Source organism: Cervus canadensis, chromosome 1, assembly GCF_019320065.1.
Source record: "Cervus canadensis isolate Bull #8, Minnesota chromosome 1, ASM1932006v1, whole genome shotgun sequence".
Taxonomy (NCBI): domain Eukaryota; kingdom Metazoa; phylum Chordata; class Mammalia; order Artiodactyla; family Cervidae; genus Cervus; species Cervus canadensis.
Genome location: NC_057386.1, coordinates 12,660,853 through 12,674,476, shown reverse-complemented (window position 1 = coordinate 12,674,476; position 13,624 = coordinate 12,660,853). Strand labels below are relative to the sequence as shown.

General features: G+C 43.8%; 1 protein-coding gene across 1 annotated transcript in view; it reads right to left on the bottom strand.

The window, feature by feature from the left end:
- FOXK2 (forkhead box K2) overlaps positions 1–13,624 on the bottom strand; it is a 50,817-nt gene that overhangs the window by 6,124 nt on the left and 31,069 nt on the right. Inside the window, exons 5-8 of the mRNA XM_043464263.1 lie at positions 10,023–10,216; positions 9,079–9,254; positions 7,703–7,999; positions 7,281–7,490 (exon numbers count right to left, since the gene is read on the bottom strand). Coding sequence (XP_043320198.1) covers positions 7,281–7,490; positions 7,703–7,999; positions 9,079–9,254; positions 10,023–10,216 — 877 coding nt within the window. The remainder of the gene's footprint in view (positions 1–7,280; positions 7,491–7,702; positions 8,000–9,078; positions 9,255–10,022; positions 10,217–13,624) is intronic.

Sequence of the window (13,624 nt, the reverse complement as noted above, 5' to 3'; positions counted from 1 at the left end):
ACATGAAACACATGGCCCTCAGCAACAGTGGGAGGCTTCCCTGATGGTCCAGTTAGTTAAGAACCTGCCTGGCAATGCAGAGGACACCAGTTCAATCCCTGCTTCGGGAAGATCCCACATGCTGTGAGGCAGCTAAGCCTGTGCACCACTATTACTGAAACCCAGGCCCTGGAGCCCGTGCTCTGCAACAAGACACCACAGCAAAGAGAAGCCAGCACACCATAACTAGAGAGCGGTCGCCATTCATAGTAACTAGAGAGAAGCCTATGCAGCAACAAAGACCCAACACAGCCAAAGATAAAATAATTAAAAAAAAGAAAGAAACAGTGAGAAAGACACATGTTCACAGTGGGAGCTGAAACAGGAGATGGGTGTTACCACATCCTGCTCTGCTGGGAGCCAGCATGCTGAACTCAAAACACCTTGCTGCTCTGCACAAGCCCGCAAAGGACTGTGAAAGCACACAGTGTTGACTTGGGAGTTATAAGTAAATTTCAGTGATCTGCAAGAAATCTGCAAATATGGCATCCAAGTACGGAGGCTCAAGTGTGTGTGTGGAACCGCCTCCCAGGAGTCCCGCCAAGCAACAGCTTCACCCAGGGCGGGTGCCGCAGGTGCAGAGGCAGAATATTGCCCTGGAGGCAATGCTGCCTCAGTGCTAACCTGGCTGCGCCCCCAAGTCCAAGCAGTTCTTGCCCACACGCCAGCAGAAGGCCATGCTGGTCCAGTGGGCGCCCTGCCTGCTGCATCCACAACCTAACACGTGGTTCCCGGAGAAGGCCGGGGGGAGTTAAAAGAGCACACCACTGGGCAGACAGCCCAGGTTTCCATAAAACCCTTTTGCCTCCTCAGCACCAGGACCTGGACCCAGCGCAGCACAGGCTGGAGGCCGGCCAGGGCCAGTTTTTGTGAGACGGGGAGATGGGAACAGTACCTGTGAGCATAGCAGAGGCTCTTCAGGTTGACAAGTGAAATGCTGGTCACAGGGGAACACTGTCAGCAGGGTAAAGACTCCTTTCTTCCCAAAACCACACCCCATAAGTTGGAGGTCAAGGGCAGCAGAATCTCCACAAAGATGGACTAAATATCTATGACCAGAATTGTGGTCCAGTGCAGAAGAGGCTGAGAAGTGACCAGAGCATGTTGGGTTTCTTGGGGAGCAGTATGAGCAGCCCCAGAAAGTGCCAAGAAGAGATTCCAATACACAATGGCCTGAGCCTGACTTCCAAATTCATCTACGAGGCCAGCACTACCCAGATACCAAAGCCAGCCAAAGACCATATGAGAAAACTCAAACCAATATCTCTGATGAATACTGATGTAAATATCCTCAAACTAAATACTAGCAAACTGAATTCAACAGCATATTAAAATGATCACACACCATCACCAAGTGAGATTTACTCCAGAAATGAAAGGGTGGTTCAACATATAAAATCAACTAACAGAATACACCGTTTTGATAGACTAAAGGACAATATAACACATATGATAACCCACAGTTAGTCAGTGTCAATGCTGAGACTGGATGCTTCTCTCAAAATCAAGGATGCTCGTTTGCCAACACTAATCCACACTTTACTGGAAGTCCTATGGGCAGCTGGGCAGGAAAGGGAAATAAAAGGCATCCAAATGGGAAAGGAAGTAAAACTACCTCTACTGGCAGATGATGTAATCTTTATATATAGAAAACCCTAACAAGTCCACATAAAGAAACCCCCAAATAAAAAACTCATATAAGGCAAATGTGCAAGGTACAAGATCAACATGCAAAAAAGTCAGTTGTATTTCTATACAGTAGCAATGAACAATCTCAAAATAAAATTATGAAGACAATTCCATTTAGAAAAACATTCAAAAGAAATAGGAAGAATTTTAACCAAGACTTAAATGCTGTAGGACTTCTATAGTGAAAACTATAAAACACTGTTGAAGAAATTAAAAAAGACCTAAATAAATGGACAGATATTTCATGCTCAAGGATGAGGGAACTTAATACTGTTAAGGTGGCAATACTACCCAAAGCAATCTACAGATTTAATGCAATCCTATCAAAATTCCAATATTTCCCCCCAGAACTGGAAAAGCTGATCTTAAAATTCATAATTCCTGACTCCAAAACTTTCTACCAAGCTAGACTAGTCAAAGCAGTGTGATTATGGCATAAGGACAGACACGAGAATCAATGAAACAGAACCGAGAGAAACTCACACAGCTGAGGTCAACTGATTTTCAGCAGCGGAGACAAGACCATTTAATGGGGAAACAACAGTCTCTACAACAAGTGGTCCTGGGAAAACTGGATCTCCACATGCAAAATATGAAGAAAGGCGCTTGCATGAGATACAAGAATTAACTCAAGATAGATCAAAGATCTGAATGCAAGAGCTAAACTATAAAACCCTTAGAAGAAAACACAGGGGAAGGTGTAAGTCTTCATGACCTAAGGTCTGGCAATGAATTCTTCTCACCAAATGCACAAGTAACAAAAGGGAAAATAAACTGGACTTAATCAAACTTAAAAACTTTTGTGCATTAAAGATACTATCAGGAAAGTGAAAAGATAAACTCACTGAATGGAAGGAAATATTTGCAAATCATATACAAGTATCTCCCTACGCCCTTTTGTAAAAGTTTCCTTTATGCCACTTTGCTTTTATGAAATAACTACATCACTACCCATTTTCGCTAATGGAAAGAAATCTAAAGAGGATTTTCACTTCTATGGAGAAAGGGGGAAAGCAAAAATAATGCTTACCACTCGTTTTGCAGCAAGCCCTTAAAGGCAGCAGCACCCCAAGCAGTGAGTGGCACCGCCAAACTCCTCCCCAGGAACCACACTCCATCTCAGCATCAAGACAGCAGAACTTTGAACTGTGTCTGTGAGCATTTGTGCTCTATCTTGACTCATTTTGTACATCCAACAGCTAGACATGTTCTCAGGTTTCATGGGAACTCTCTACTTTTAAATAGCAGGGGATACCTGTATCTGATCAGGACCTAGTATCTAGAATATATAGAGTTCCTATAACTCAACAACAAAGACAAATAACCCACTTTAGAAAAAAATAGTGTTAAGGATTTAGACATTTCTTCAAAGATGCTGTAAAATAACCAACAAGCACATGAAAAGATGCTCAACATCATTAGTCACAAGGGAAATGCAAATCAAAACCACAATTAAGATGACCATGATCAAAAATAAAAGGAGAAAATATCAAGTCAGGATGAAAAATAGAACCCTTATACATCATTGAGGATGGAATGTTACATTGCTGTGCCTGTTGCGGAAATCATTTTGATGGCTACTCAATACATTAAACATAGATTTACCATACAACTCAGCAATTTCACTCCTAGGTATACACCCAAAAGAAATGAGAACAAGGATTCAAACCAATACGCTACACGAGTGTCACAGCATTATTCCAAACAGCCAGAAGGTGGAAATAATCCAAACGCCCACGAACTGATGAGCAAATGAAAAGGGAACACACTCAGCTAAGAAGTGATGTGCTGATGCCCACTGTAACGTGGGTGAACCGCAAAACATTAAGGAGGCCAGTTAACAGCAGCCACAATTCATATGATCCCATTTATAGGAAATATCCAGCACAGGTAAATCCACAAAGTAGATTAGTGGTTACCAGGGACTAAGGTGAGTGGGGAATGAGGAGTAACTGCTTAACAGGTATGAAGTTTCCTTTTGGGGTGATGAAAATGCTTTTCAGCTAGTTAGAGGTGATGTCTTCAAAATACTGTCAATGTACTTAATGTCACTGAACTGCATACTTTAAAATGGTAAATTTTGCATGTATATTTTACCACAATTTTTAAAAAGTATATATGATTTGAATCCTAAGGAGACACTGGGTATAAAAGAACTTGTTTATTTTTAAAACTATAATACTGGTATTGTGCTTACGTATTAAAAGAGTTCTTATCTTTTAGAGATGCATGCTCAAACAGGGAATGACATACGTGGGTGGGAGCAGACAGGGCAGGTGGGGAACATGAACAAGGTTGGCTATGACCTGATTTCCAGAAAGTCTGTCATTTTCCACAATAAAAAGCTGAAATATCAAATCTTCTGATCTTCAAAATTCATTAGTAACAGGCACTACTTCCCTTTCTCAAGAGTGATTTTCAAGGGTAAAAGAGGCCACAGCTGGGTCATACAGCATCCACCCAACACCAGTTTTCAGGAAAAACACCATCTCCACTTGCCCACACAATCTTCCTAAAGCTGATCTGCCACCTCCACCCTCCTCCCCTTTCTAAACAGCCCCTCTCTAAAGCCACCCAACTGTGCTGGTTCTGGGAATGAAAATGTCAAGATGGAGCCTGAAACAAAGGAAGAGTGACAACGCTGGCACTGGGAACCTGAATTACTACTGACTAGGTAGCAAATCCTCTTCTGGACCAAGTGATTTCTAAGTAAAAGACTGAAACTAAACTGAAGGAGAACCAATAAAATTTCCCACTAACAGATAACTTAAAATAGTTTTTGCTAAAAGATGACTAAAACTGGAAGGAGTTTCAGCATTTCTTCTATCCTTCCTTCTTCTAAGTAGGAACAAGGACTCTGAGGGCTGACCCAGCACTTTGCTTACTGTTGCCAGCAGTGACCATCAGTATAATAATTGTGTGGTTTTCTTTAAAGCCCAGATGTATTGAGAAATGCATCTTTTTACTAAAAGTGAATGAATGAATACATTGATTTATTTGACCATGCTGTGCGGCTTACAGAATCTTAGTTCCCTGACCAGGGACTGGGCCTGCTCCCTCAGCACTGAAAGCTTGGAGTCCTAGCCACTAAACTGCAAGGGAATTCCCAAACATAATTTTTAAAAGAATTAAAATTTTGGTTTTGGAAGGACTGATGCTGAAGCTGAAACTCCAGTATTTTGGCAACCTGATGCAAAGAACTGACATTTGAAAAGACCCTGATGCTGGGAAAGATTGAAGGCGGGAGGAGAAGGACATGAGTCTGAGTAAACTCCGGGAGTCGGTGATGGACATGGAGGCTTGGCATGCTGCAGTCCATGGGGTCACCAAGAATTGAACACAACTGAGCAACTGAACTGAACTGAATTTTGGTTTTGATCAATTCCTCAGTTACAACAATTGATAAGTGAATCCTTATAGTCACAGATAATTAAATCTTTAATATTTCTACATTTTGCTGTTGCAGAGAAAAGACGTACTCAGTAAATGACATTCAATCATAAAGTATATGGCATTAGCACAAAATCTGTGGAGGGCATGGGACTTAGCCATGAGGATGGGTGAGCCTGCCTATCTGTGTACTGATATATGGGTGAAGTGAAAAGTGAAAGTCGTTCAGTCGTGTCCAATTCTTTGCGACCCCATGGGCTATACAGTCCATGGAATTCTCCTGGCCAGAATACTGGAGTGGGTAGCCTTTCCCTTCTCCAGGGGATCTTCTCAACCCAGGGATTGAATTCAGGTCTCCCACATTGCAGGTGGATTCTTTACCAGCTGAGCCACATGGGAAAGTGGGTATCAAATCAGGACAGTATTCAGAGGAGCAAATTTAAAAGAATGATGTGTTATTTTAAAACATCAGTAATGGGAATTCCCTGGTGGTCCAGTGGTTACAACTTTGTGCTTTCACTGCTAAGGGAGAGGGTTCAATCTCTGATCAGGGAACTAAGCTCCTGCAAGCTGCAATGTGCAGCAAAAAATAGTAGTAATAAAAATTAAACATCAATATTCTTAATAGTGGAAAATTTAATTCCTTGCTTATTAAATTTATGAAGAAAAATTTTAGATACCAATTTAAGTATGTGAAAGGGACACTCAGTTTTTTAAACTCCTTAGACAGGTAGACATAAAAGGTTCCTGACATGCACAGTGCTTCTTAGAAGGTCTGGAACACGTGAGAAGTGTACATTCTTGAGCCCCAGGCCAGACCTGCTCAATTATTTATGGACTCTGGGACAGAGCCCTTGAGTGATTCTAAGTCACATGATTCACATGATATCTGGGAATCACTGGCCAACACCATGTCTTCATGACTTAAGACAGACAGGAACAGCTCAGACCAGAAATGGACCATCCACCTCAACACCATCTGCTTCCAGCCACGCCAAGGATCACCAGGTTTGCCACATCTGGACCACTTGTGACAACGAAGTTACTCATAGAGAAAAGAAATGAGGCCTGACTAATTCTTACTTAGGAGACACATGGCTTGAGGAAAAAAGCATTTTAAATGGGCAACTGGTTGCAAATTTCCCAATTTATCCACAGGTGGCATGTTACCTATTATTTAAAAACAAAAAACTCTCTGGTTAATCTTCCCTAGAAAACATTACAGATCTTGTCCCTCTATTAAATTCGGGGAGGAGTGGGGGAAAGTGGAATCACACAAGGTGTCCCAGGTCTCCACCCCTTAATAGCTCAGTAAGGATTCAGAAGTCAACACAATCAAGCCTTCTGTTCCCCAACCTCTTTCAAAGAAACTATCTCTGGGCACAGAGAGCTAGTTTGAGCCAAAAGCTTCTGATTCTACTGCTTGAGGTCCTGCAGCTGAATCACAACAGCCCACACTGTGGACAGCATGCATTTCACATACCTGAGTGAAAACCCACAGCTAAGAAGTCTGAACACAAGCTCCAAGGACCCAAAAATCTTGAGTTGACTCAACAGCCTGCCGGACTCCTACTCTTCACACTGCTCCGTGGAAATGGATGGAAGGAGGGTCTCTGTTTTCTGATTTAAAAGCCAAGCTCCCTTAGGCTCATCTATGTCAGAACATCCATGGGGAGCCATGTCAACAGGCTCCCGAGGGCCTTCAGAGCAAAGAGCACAGCAGACCATCTTCCACCATCAGATACTCTCAAGCAGCCCCCTGCCCCAGGGGAGGGCACTGCCTCTGGACAGATCAGCTGGGACAGCCCCCAGGGGACATTACAGAAGTCAGGTTCCACCATCCAGCTGCCAGGCTGTTTCTAGGCCACACCTAGATGTCTGCAAAAGGTGGGAGTATTTTCATCTCTCAAGGTACTTAGAAATGCTTTCCTCTTCAGATAGCTCCTCCAATGGGAATTACATGGGAGCCAATTCCCACAGCTACTTCCCAGCTACTTCCTATTCTGTTTTCAATAGTTTAGAAATGCAAACATTTCTTCAGAAAAAATAAAAATGAGAATTGTAATAGAACAAAAACCTTGAACACCATGCTTCATAAAAGGAAAGTAGAGGACCTTCACTCATGTTATCAGCACCCAGTTACCCATGGAGACAGTGCTTACCATTGTTCACCTGGCCGTGGACAGCGGCGGGGATTGGCACCACGTGAGTCCCATTTTGTGTTACAGTTTTTATTGGAAGCTGGTGCTGACCTAGAGGTGCCTGCTGCACTATGGTGACCGTCTGGACAGGGGTGGTCTGTGACGTCTGAATGATCCGGCCAGCAGCACCTAATGTGGCATGGCTAATCGCAGGAATAGGTTCTACTTTCACTAAATTCAAAGAAGAGAAAAAAATGACACCAACTAACATTACTGGGTAGCTTACAGAACTCTCACTAATTTAAAGTAAAACAAACCATGTGGCAAACAGCCCTGCTCCAGCACAATGTTACATAACATGTTAGCAAAGGGTCAGGTGAACAAGGCTGGAAGGTTTTTAAAAGCTTGAAAAACTGCCCAAAGTGACTGCTTCTGCTGCTTACCTTTTACTTCTCTGTGGTCTCCATTCTCTTGTGGCTCCGCCTTCGGGGGGGCCAGCACAGCTGCCTGAGTGACCACGGCCTGCCCTGCGACGGTGTATGTGTTTGCTGGGGCCAGTCCAGCCACGCTGGTGACGGACACCGCTGGGATCTGGTGGACGACATGAACCGTCTGCACCACGGGCTGCTGAGAAGTCGAGGTGGTCACAGGGGCGGTGACAGTGTAGGTGACAGGCTTGATCGTCGGTGGCAGTGGTCGCTGCACGGCGATTAAGACGGGTTGACTAGACAGAGGTGAGCCTGCCGAGGACGGGAGCAGAGGTGAGGCTCAGGTATCTCAAACCAACTAACTGACCCCTCAGTTGCAACCTACAGGCTGATTTAAGAAAATAGGAGGTGGCCCCTTTCATCTGGTAATAATGAAGTTGTTCACAATGAAAGAAATGACATATTTAATGCGGACAGTTAATGTATATCTAACTGCTAAAAATGCAATCTCTGCTTTGTTCAGATTTTTTTTTTTGGCCACACCTTATGGCATGAGGGATCTTAAGCTCTCCAATCAGTGATCAAACCCATGCTCCCTGCAGTGGAAGTGTGGAATCTTAACCCCTGGACCGCCACGGATGTTCCTGTTCAGATTTCTTACAACACCTCTTCCCACAGTTCTCTCCTCATGATAGAGAAAACATCAACACAGAATATGGGAAGGAGCTGCCCAATGAGGCCTGAAGGAGGGGGCCATGCTCCCTGGTATTGAAGTCTCCATCTTATGACAGGTGTGGAGAAGCAGGAAGCATGGAGACAGAGCTGTCTGCCAGCCTCTGCTCTTTCTGGTTTGGACATTTGGGCTTCAGCAACAGGAACTACAGATGGGGGCTGGCAAGGGTTATTGTCAGCATGGCCAGGAACTCTAAAATATCAAAATGCACATTTTGCCAACCAAGTAGGAACCATAACAGAATTACTTTGGACACATTTTCACACTACTTTTTAAAAAAAAATTTCCCAGGGCACACATTTTTATTCCACATTACGACTTTGTATGTACACTAGGAAATATTCACCTATCTACTAAATAGACATTTATTTCCTGACAGTGTCTACTTTGTCTAATTTATGTTCTTTTTGAGGGAATTCTTTTTCATAGACTTATGAATGATGACGCAATTGAGAGACAGGTTAATTCTAAAATTTTTCAGGCACCTACACGTAAGAGTCATAAAAGAATGTTAACTGATTAGAAAGAAAAATAGAACACAGTACAGTTAGCTTTTCAGAACCTATCAGGCACAAGGTTCAAAGGCTCCAAGGCCTCTGGCTCACACGTTCATCTGACCCATCCCTCTCCCACCACACCTGCCCTCTGCACATCTTACCTGGTGCACTCTGGGCAAACCGCGCCTCCTGGATGACAGCAAGTTTGGGCTGTGGGGCACCAGGCTCAGGCTCCAGAGGGGCTGGTGAACCTTCCCGGGACAGGCTCTCAGGGGTCTGGGCACCACTGGAGTGAGCAGACAGCACTCCAGCATGATTGGGAGAGGCTGGAGCACTTCTGTATGACCAAAAAGAAGACAGTGGATTTTTACGATAAAGCATTCATAAAGCTGCCCTGTTGTTTTTAGTAAGCGTATATTGCAAAAAGGGGTGTCATTTGTCTTCTGCCAACCGACTAAAGTTCTTAAGTCTTACTTTCTGTGTGACGCCTGTGACCCGAGACAGACACTCAAAAAGGCTGGCACGGCTGGAACAGAGCCACCGTGTGTAGGACGCTGCTGCTCCACACCCAGCATGGGCCACACAGTGTGGGGCGGGACTGGCTGCCTCCCTAAGCAGCTCCCTCCCACAGCCAGGCAGCAGGAGCCGGCAGCCTGCAAGTGGAGCTGGCTGGGTCTCAAGACTTACATTATAGTCATGTCTTTTTTCATTTAAAAACGCAGAGTAACTATTAATGAAGCTAAAAATGAAACAGCAAAGATGTAGCTTTCAAGAGCTTCTCACATGCCAAGGAAAAGGAAGAAACTATCAACATGGCATCGTCATACTGCCGACTCATCATACTGACAATATGCATTCAATGAAGCAACAATGCTACATAGGAATACAATTTAAATAAAACTTAATAATCTGAATTGTTTTAGCACTAGAAACAAAAATACATGAGAGGTATCCAACACTTCTTTTTTTCCCAAATCCCCAGCCCAACATTTAATCATAATGCATTTGGTAATTCCTTCATTTTCAAAAGGAAAATTTACCAATACATCAAAGGTAAATTCACTGACCATTAAGTGAGGTCTTTTTGTTTGTCTTTTTTCCTTACCTAGACGAGAGCGGTCCCAGAGGGGTTCTAAAGCAAGGCACGCCCCTAGGCCGTCTTTTCCTAAAAGCCTGCTCTATTAATTTGCTTTCAGAGGCAGGATCTATCCTCCAGAATGAGCCTTTGCCTGGTTCTTCCTGGGAACGTGGTACTTTGATGAAATAACGATTCAGAGAGAGATTGTGGCGAATTGAATTCTATGAAACATAAAAAAATACGTAGAATTCATATATTTCTTTGCTGAGAAATAAAAATGTGCCCCAGTTTTAGTGCCCTGAAAAGGCCCTGTAGCTCTGTGCTGGAAGAAACCGGCCCTCCCCAAAGTGCAGGAGGAACTGCGGGGCATGACCACTCAGAGGCTGCCAGGTGGCTTCTACAGAGGAACGGACAAGGACATGGGGCACTGTGAACGGCACGGCAGGGTGGGCACCGGGAGGCAAGGAAGGGAACTGGGGCATGGAGAAGGGGTGAGAAATCTATACCACACGAAAAGAGGTTACTTCCAATGGGAAAAGCATCAACTTCTACCTTTTTACCAGGTAGGAAATCAAGGGCTATCACTGTGACCTCTCTCCTTTTGGAAACGAACAGTGTTGAGAACAGCTACCCCTTTAAAATATTTTTTTATCAGTATAAAATTAATTTATAGAATCCATCAGAGCTTTTAAAATGAATTAATCCGCTATAAGATATTTGGCAAACCAGCAAAGGAGAAAAAAAATAAGCCAAAGTTTGAGAAATATTATTGACACCATCTTCCAGTCAAAGAACTTCCATATATTTGATCCTCAAAATAATCTTGTGAAGCACATGGAGAAACTTTCTCAATTCCTAAGTCCATTCTTCTTTCTATTACAAAAACTCAGCTCACAGTTTATGCATGACTTGAGGAGACCTCCCTGCTGCACCCAAATTGGAGACCTCCAAAAGCTCAGGAAAAGCTGGATGGAAGTCATGCATTCAGATCATTTTGTGCACTTACAGTAGTGTTTAAATTAAAAATAAATTATTATAATTTCAATTCAAACTAAAATTCTGGGTTATCAAAAAATTATTTCTAAGTTCTCCAATTAACTTTCTAATAGAACTGCCAGCCATAACCTGAAATTCTGAATTGCCAGAGGTGGTTCAGAAATCCAAATAAGTCAATTACTACTTTGCAACCAATCTAAGGGACTATTCAAGAACCACACCAGTCACAGGCCACAGCAAACCACCAATGCCTATGGACATCAGTCATCTCATTGGCAAGATGAAGGGACAGGTTAGGCTGTGTTTGATTTGTGAGACTGTTTATAAGGAGATGTATTATATTAGATTTAGAATATTTCCATAACCAAAGATACTTGCTATGATATTTTATCACAGGGTCTGGCTGATAATCAGCCAAGACCTACCAACCAATCCCTCCAGAAAATCGAATCTTATTATTGGTGTCCCCATCAAGACAGAGAAGGCGATCCTCTATCTGCACTCAGACACTTTCGAGTATGGAGTAGAAGGCAGATCCTAAGAAAAAAGTCTGAGAAAAGCCAGCCCAGAAAATGAGAGTGGAGGACACTCGCACTGTGAACTGGCTTTGAGGGTCCAGAGTTCTGGACTGCACCACAGGGAGCCGGCACTCAGACAGGAGCTCAGAAGTGACTGCCTAGCCGCAGTGCTGGGCGACACATGACAAGGGCGGTGCTGATCCCCACGTGAAGGCTGGAACTGCACTGACTGGGGTGAAGTAGGTTCACGTTCATGTTGTTAGGAGGAGAAAGGGAGGTTAGCACAGTGGGAATCTGAAGGCAGGAAATGCTACTTCAGGGGACTGGGGCGCTAGGGCTTCTACTCACTGACAAAGGTCAGGACCAGGGTCAGCAACACGGCGGCTGTTACCCCCCACACCACCACAAGCTGTATGGTCAGTTCTTAGGTCAAGGAGTTGTTATTTTCTGTTCTGAACCCAGTCTGCACCATCAAAAGAGGGCGTATATTCTCCTCCACTCTGACAACAATCACACAGACAAATGAGCCCAATTAATGGTCACCTGTGATTCTCCAGCCAACAAGACTCTAGAAAATATGAAGAGGTATTAAGAAATATTTGACGCATATACAGAAATTGTATTTCTAAGGTAATTAAAGGCCTTCGTAATTTGATCAAACCAAGCTACACACAAAACCACACTAATTCGATTCCAGTGACTCAGATTATTATGAAGTATTCAGAGAAATGGTGGGTTATTATTTAAAACTAAATGTGAAGGAAAGGGTCTGCAATACTTTGCACATTCTCTTTTCTCCAAATTCTCCCCAGTAGAGACTGCTTCCCAGAACCCAGCTGAGGAAGGGGAAAGGCGGAGAGCTGGTCACTTGTGCCTGCTTTACTGCCCTCCCTGAGCGCTTCTAGCCTTCCTGCCCAGAATGCAGTTTGTGTCTGTTAGCCCCACTCAGCACTGAGCACTTGCCAGTGTGCATTCTGCGTAGTAAGAACTTGTAAAGAAATTTACGGGAAGAACTTTCTAAAGGAGAGTCCAATGTGTAGGGTGCAGGTGAGCACAAGTCACTCCCTCTACTCTCAGAAACCAGCTCCGATCCTTTGAGGGGCTCTACTGTCAAATTTGCTCCAGATTAATTGAAAAACTTTGCCATAGGTAGACTGCAAAATACATAAAGTAAGGAGCTATGGACTTCCACTAAGTGCTCAGAATTGGTATAGTGGGAAGAGTCCACACACGTCATCTTAGAAACTGAGGTGGAGGGAGGGATTGAAGCTCCAAGAAGCACCGCACGGCCGCCTCCTCGGACCCCTGGGGCGCGGCAGGATGCAGTCTGCAAACCCCAACTTGAAAAATGCGCTGTTTTGGTTGACAGTTGGGTGGTTTTTTTCCTTAAATGAAAAAGGATCTGGGTCTTTTATGAAACAAGGTTGCAAAACTCCTTTTGCTTTCAGCCAGGAGAGAGGGAACAGGAATGAACCTTCCATGTAGAGACTCCAAGTGCAGTCCCTCAGGATGGGCAGCTCAGAGAGTCCAACGACACAGAAAAGGACACAAGAAGCAGGCCTGCTGGGGAGAGCAAGGACTGCTGAGGACAGAAATCTGAGTGCACGTCCATAAACTAAAGAAGGCTGGAGCAGGAAAAGTCATTTCCCGCTAAAATAACTGGAGCAGGTGCTCAATGTCTCAGGAGCAGCCTTTCATAGGCAAGAGGCACAGTCATCCTTATAAACCTTTATCTGGACAGAAAAGAAGATGTTTCAATAAAAAGTGTTAATGACAGTTTGTAACTCTCAGTTCTAAGCAGGCAGTGAAGTCAATTTAGGAGCCAGCAGCAATCTGTGCTTAGGGGCCTCACCTCTCTGTGATCACAGCCCCTCCTGACCTGACTCACTCCCCAGGAGACTAAGGCCAGGAAGAGGTTGCCCTTCAGCCTTTAACAAGAAAACCTTGTGATGCACAGTGTCAGTTCTCGCATAAATGGATGCTACAAAGCACAGGAAATACAACCAGAAGGGAAATACAATGTTGAAAGTCTGGCCAGGTTTTTCAGAAATACTCCCATTACAGTCCAGCTCACTGGCATTTCAAATTATCAAAATTCTACACACAGTGAGCTGC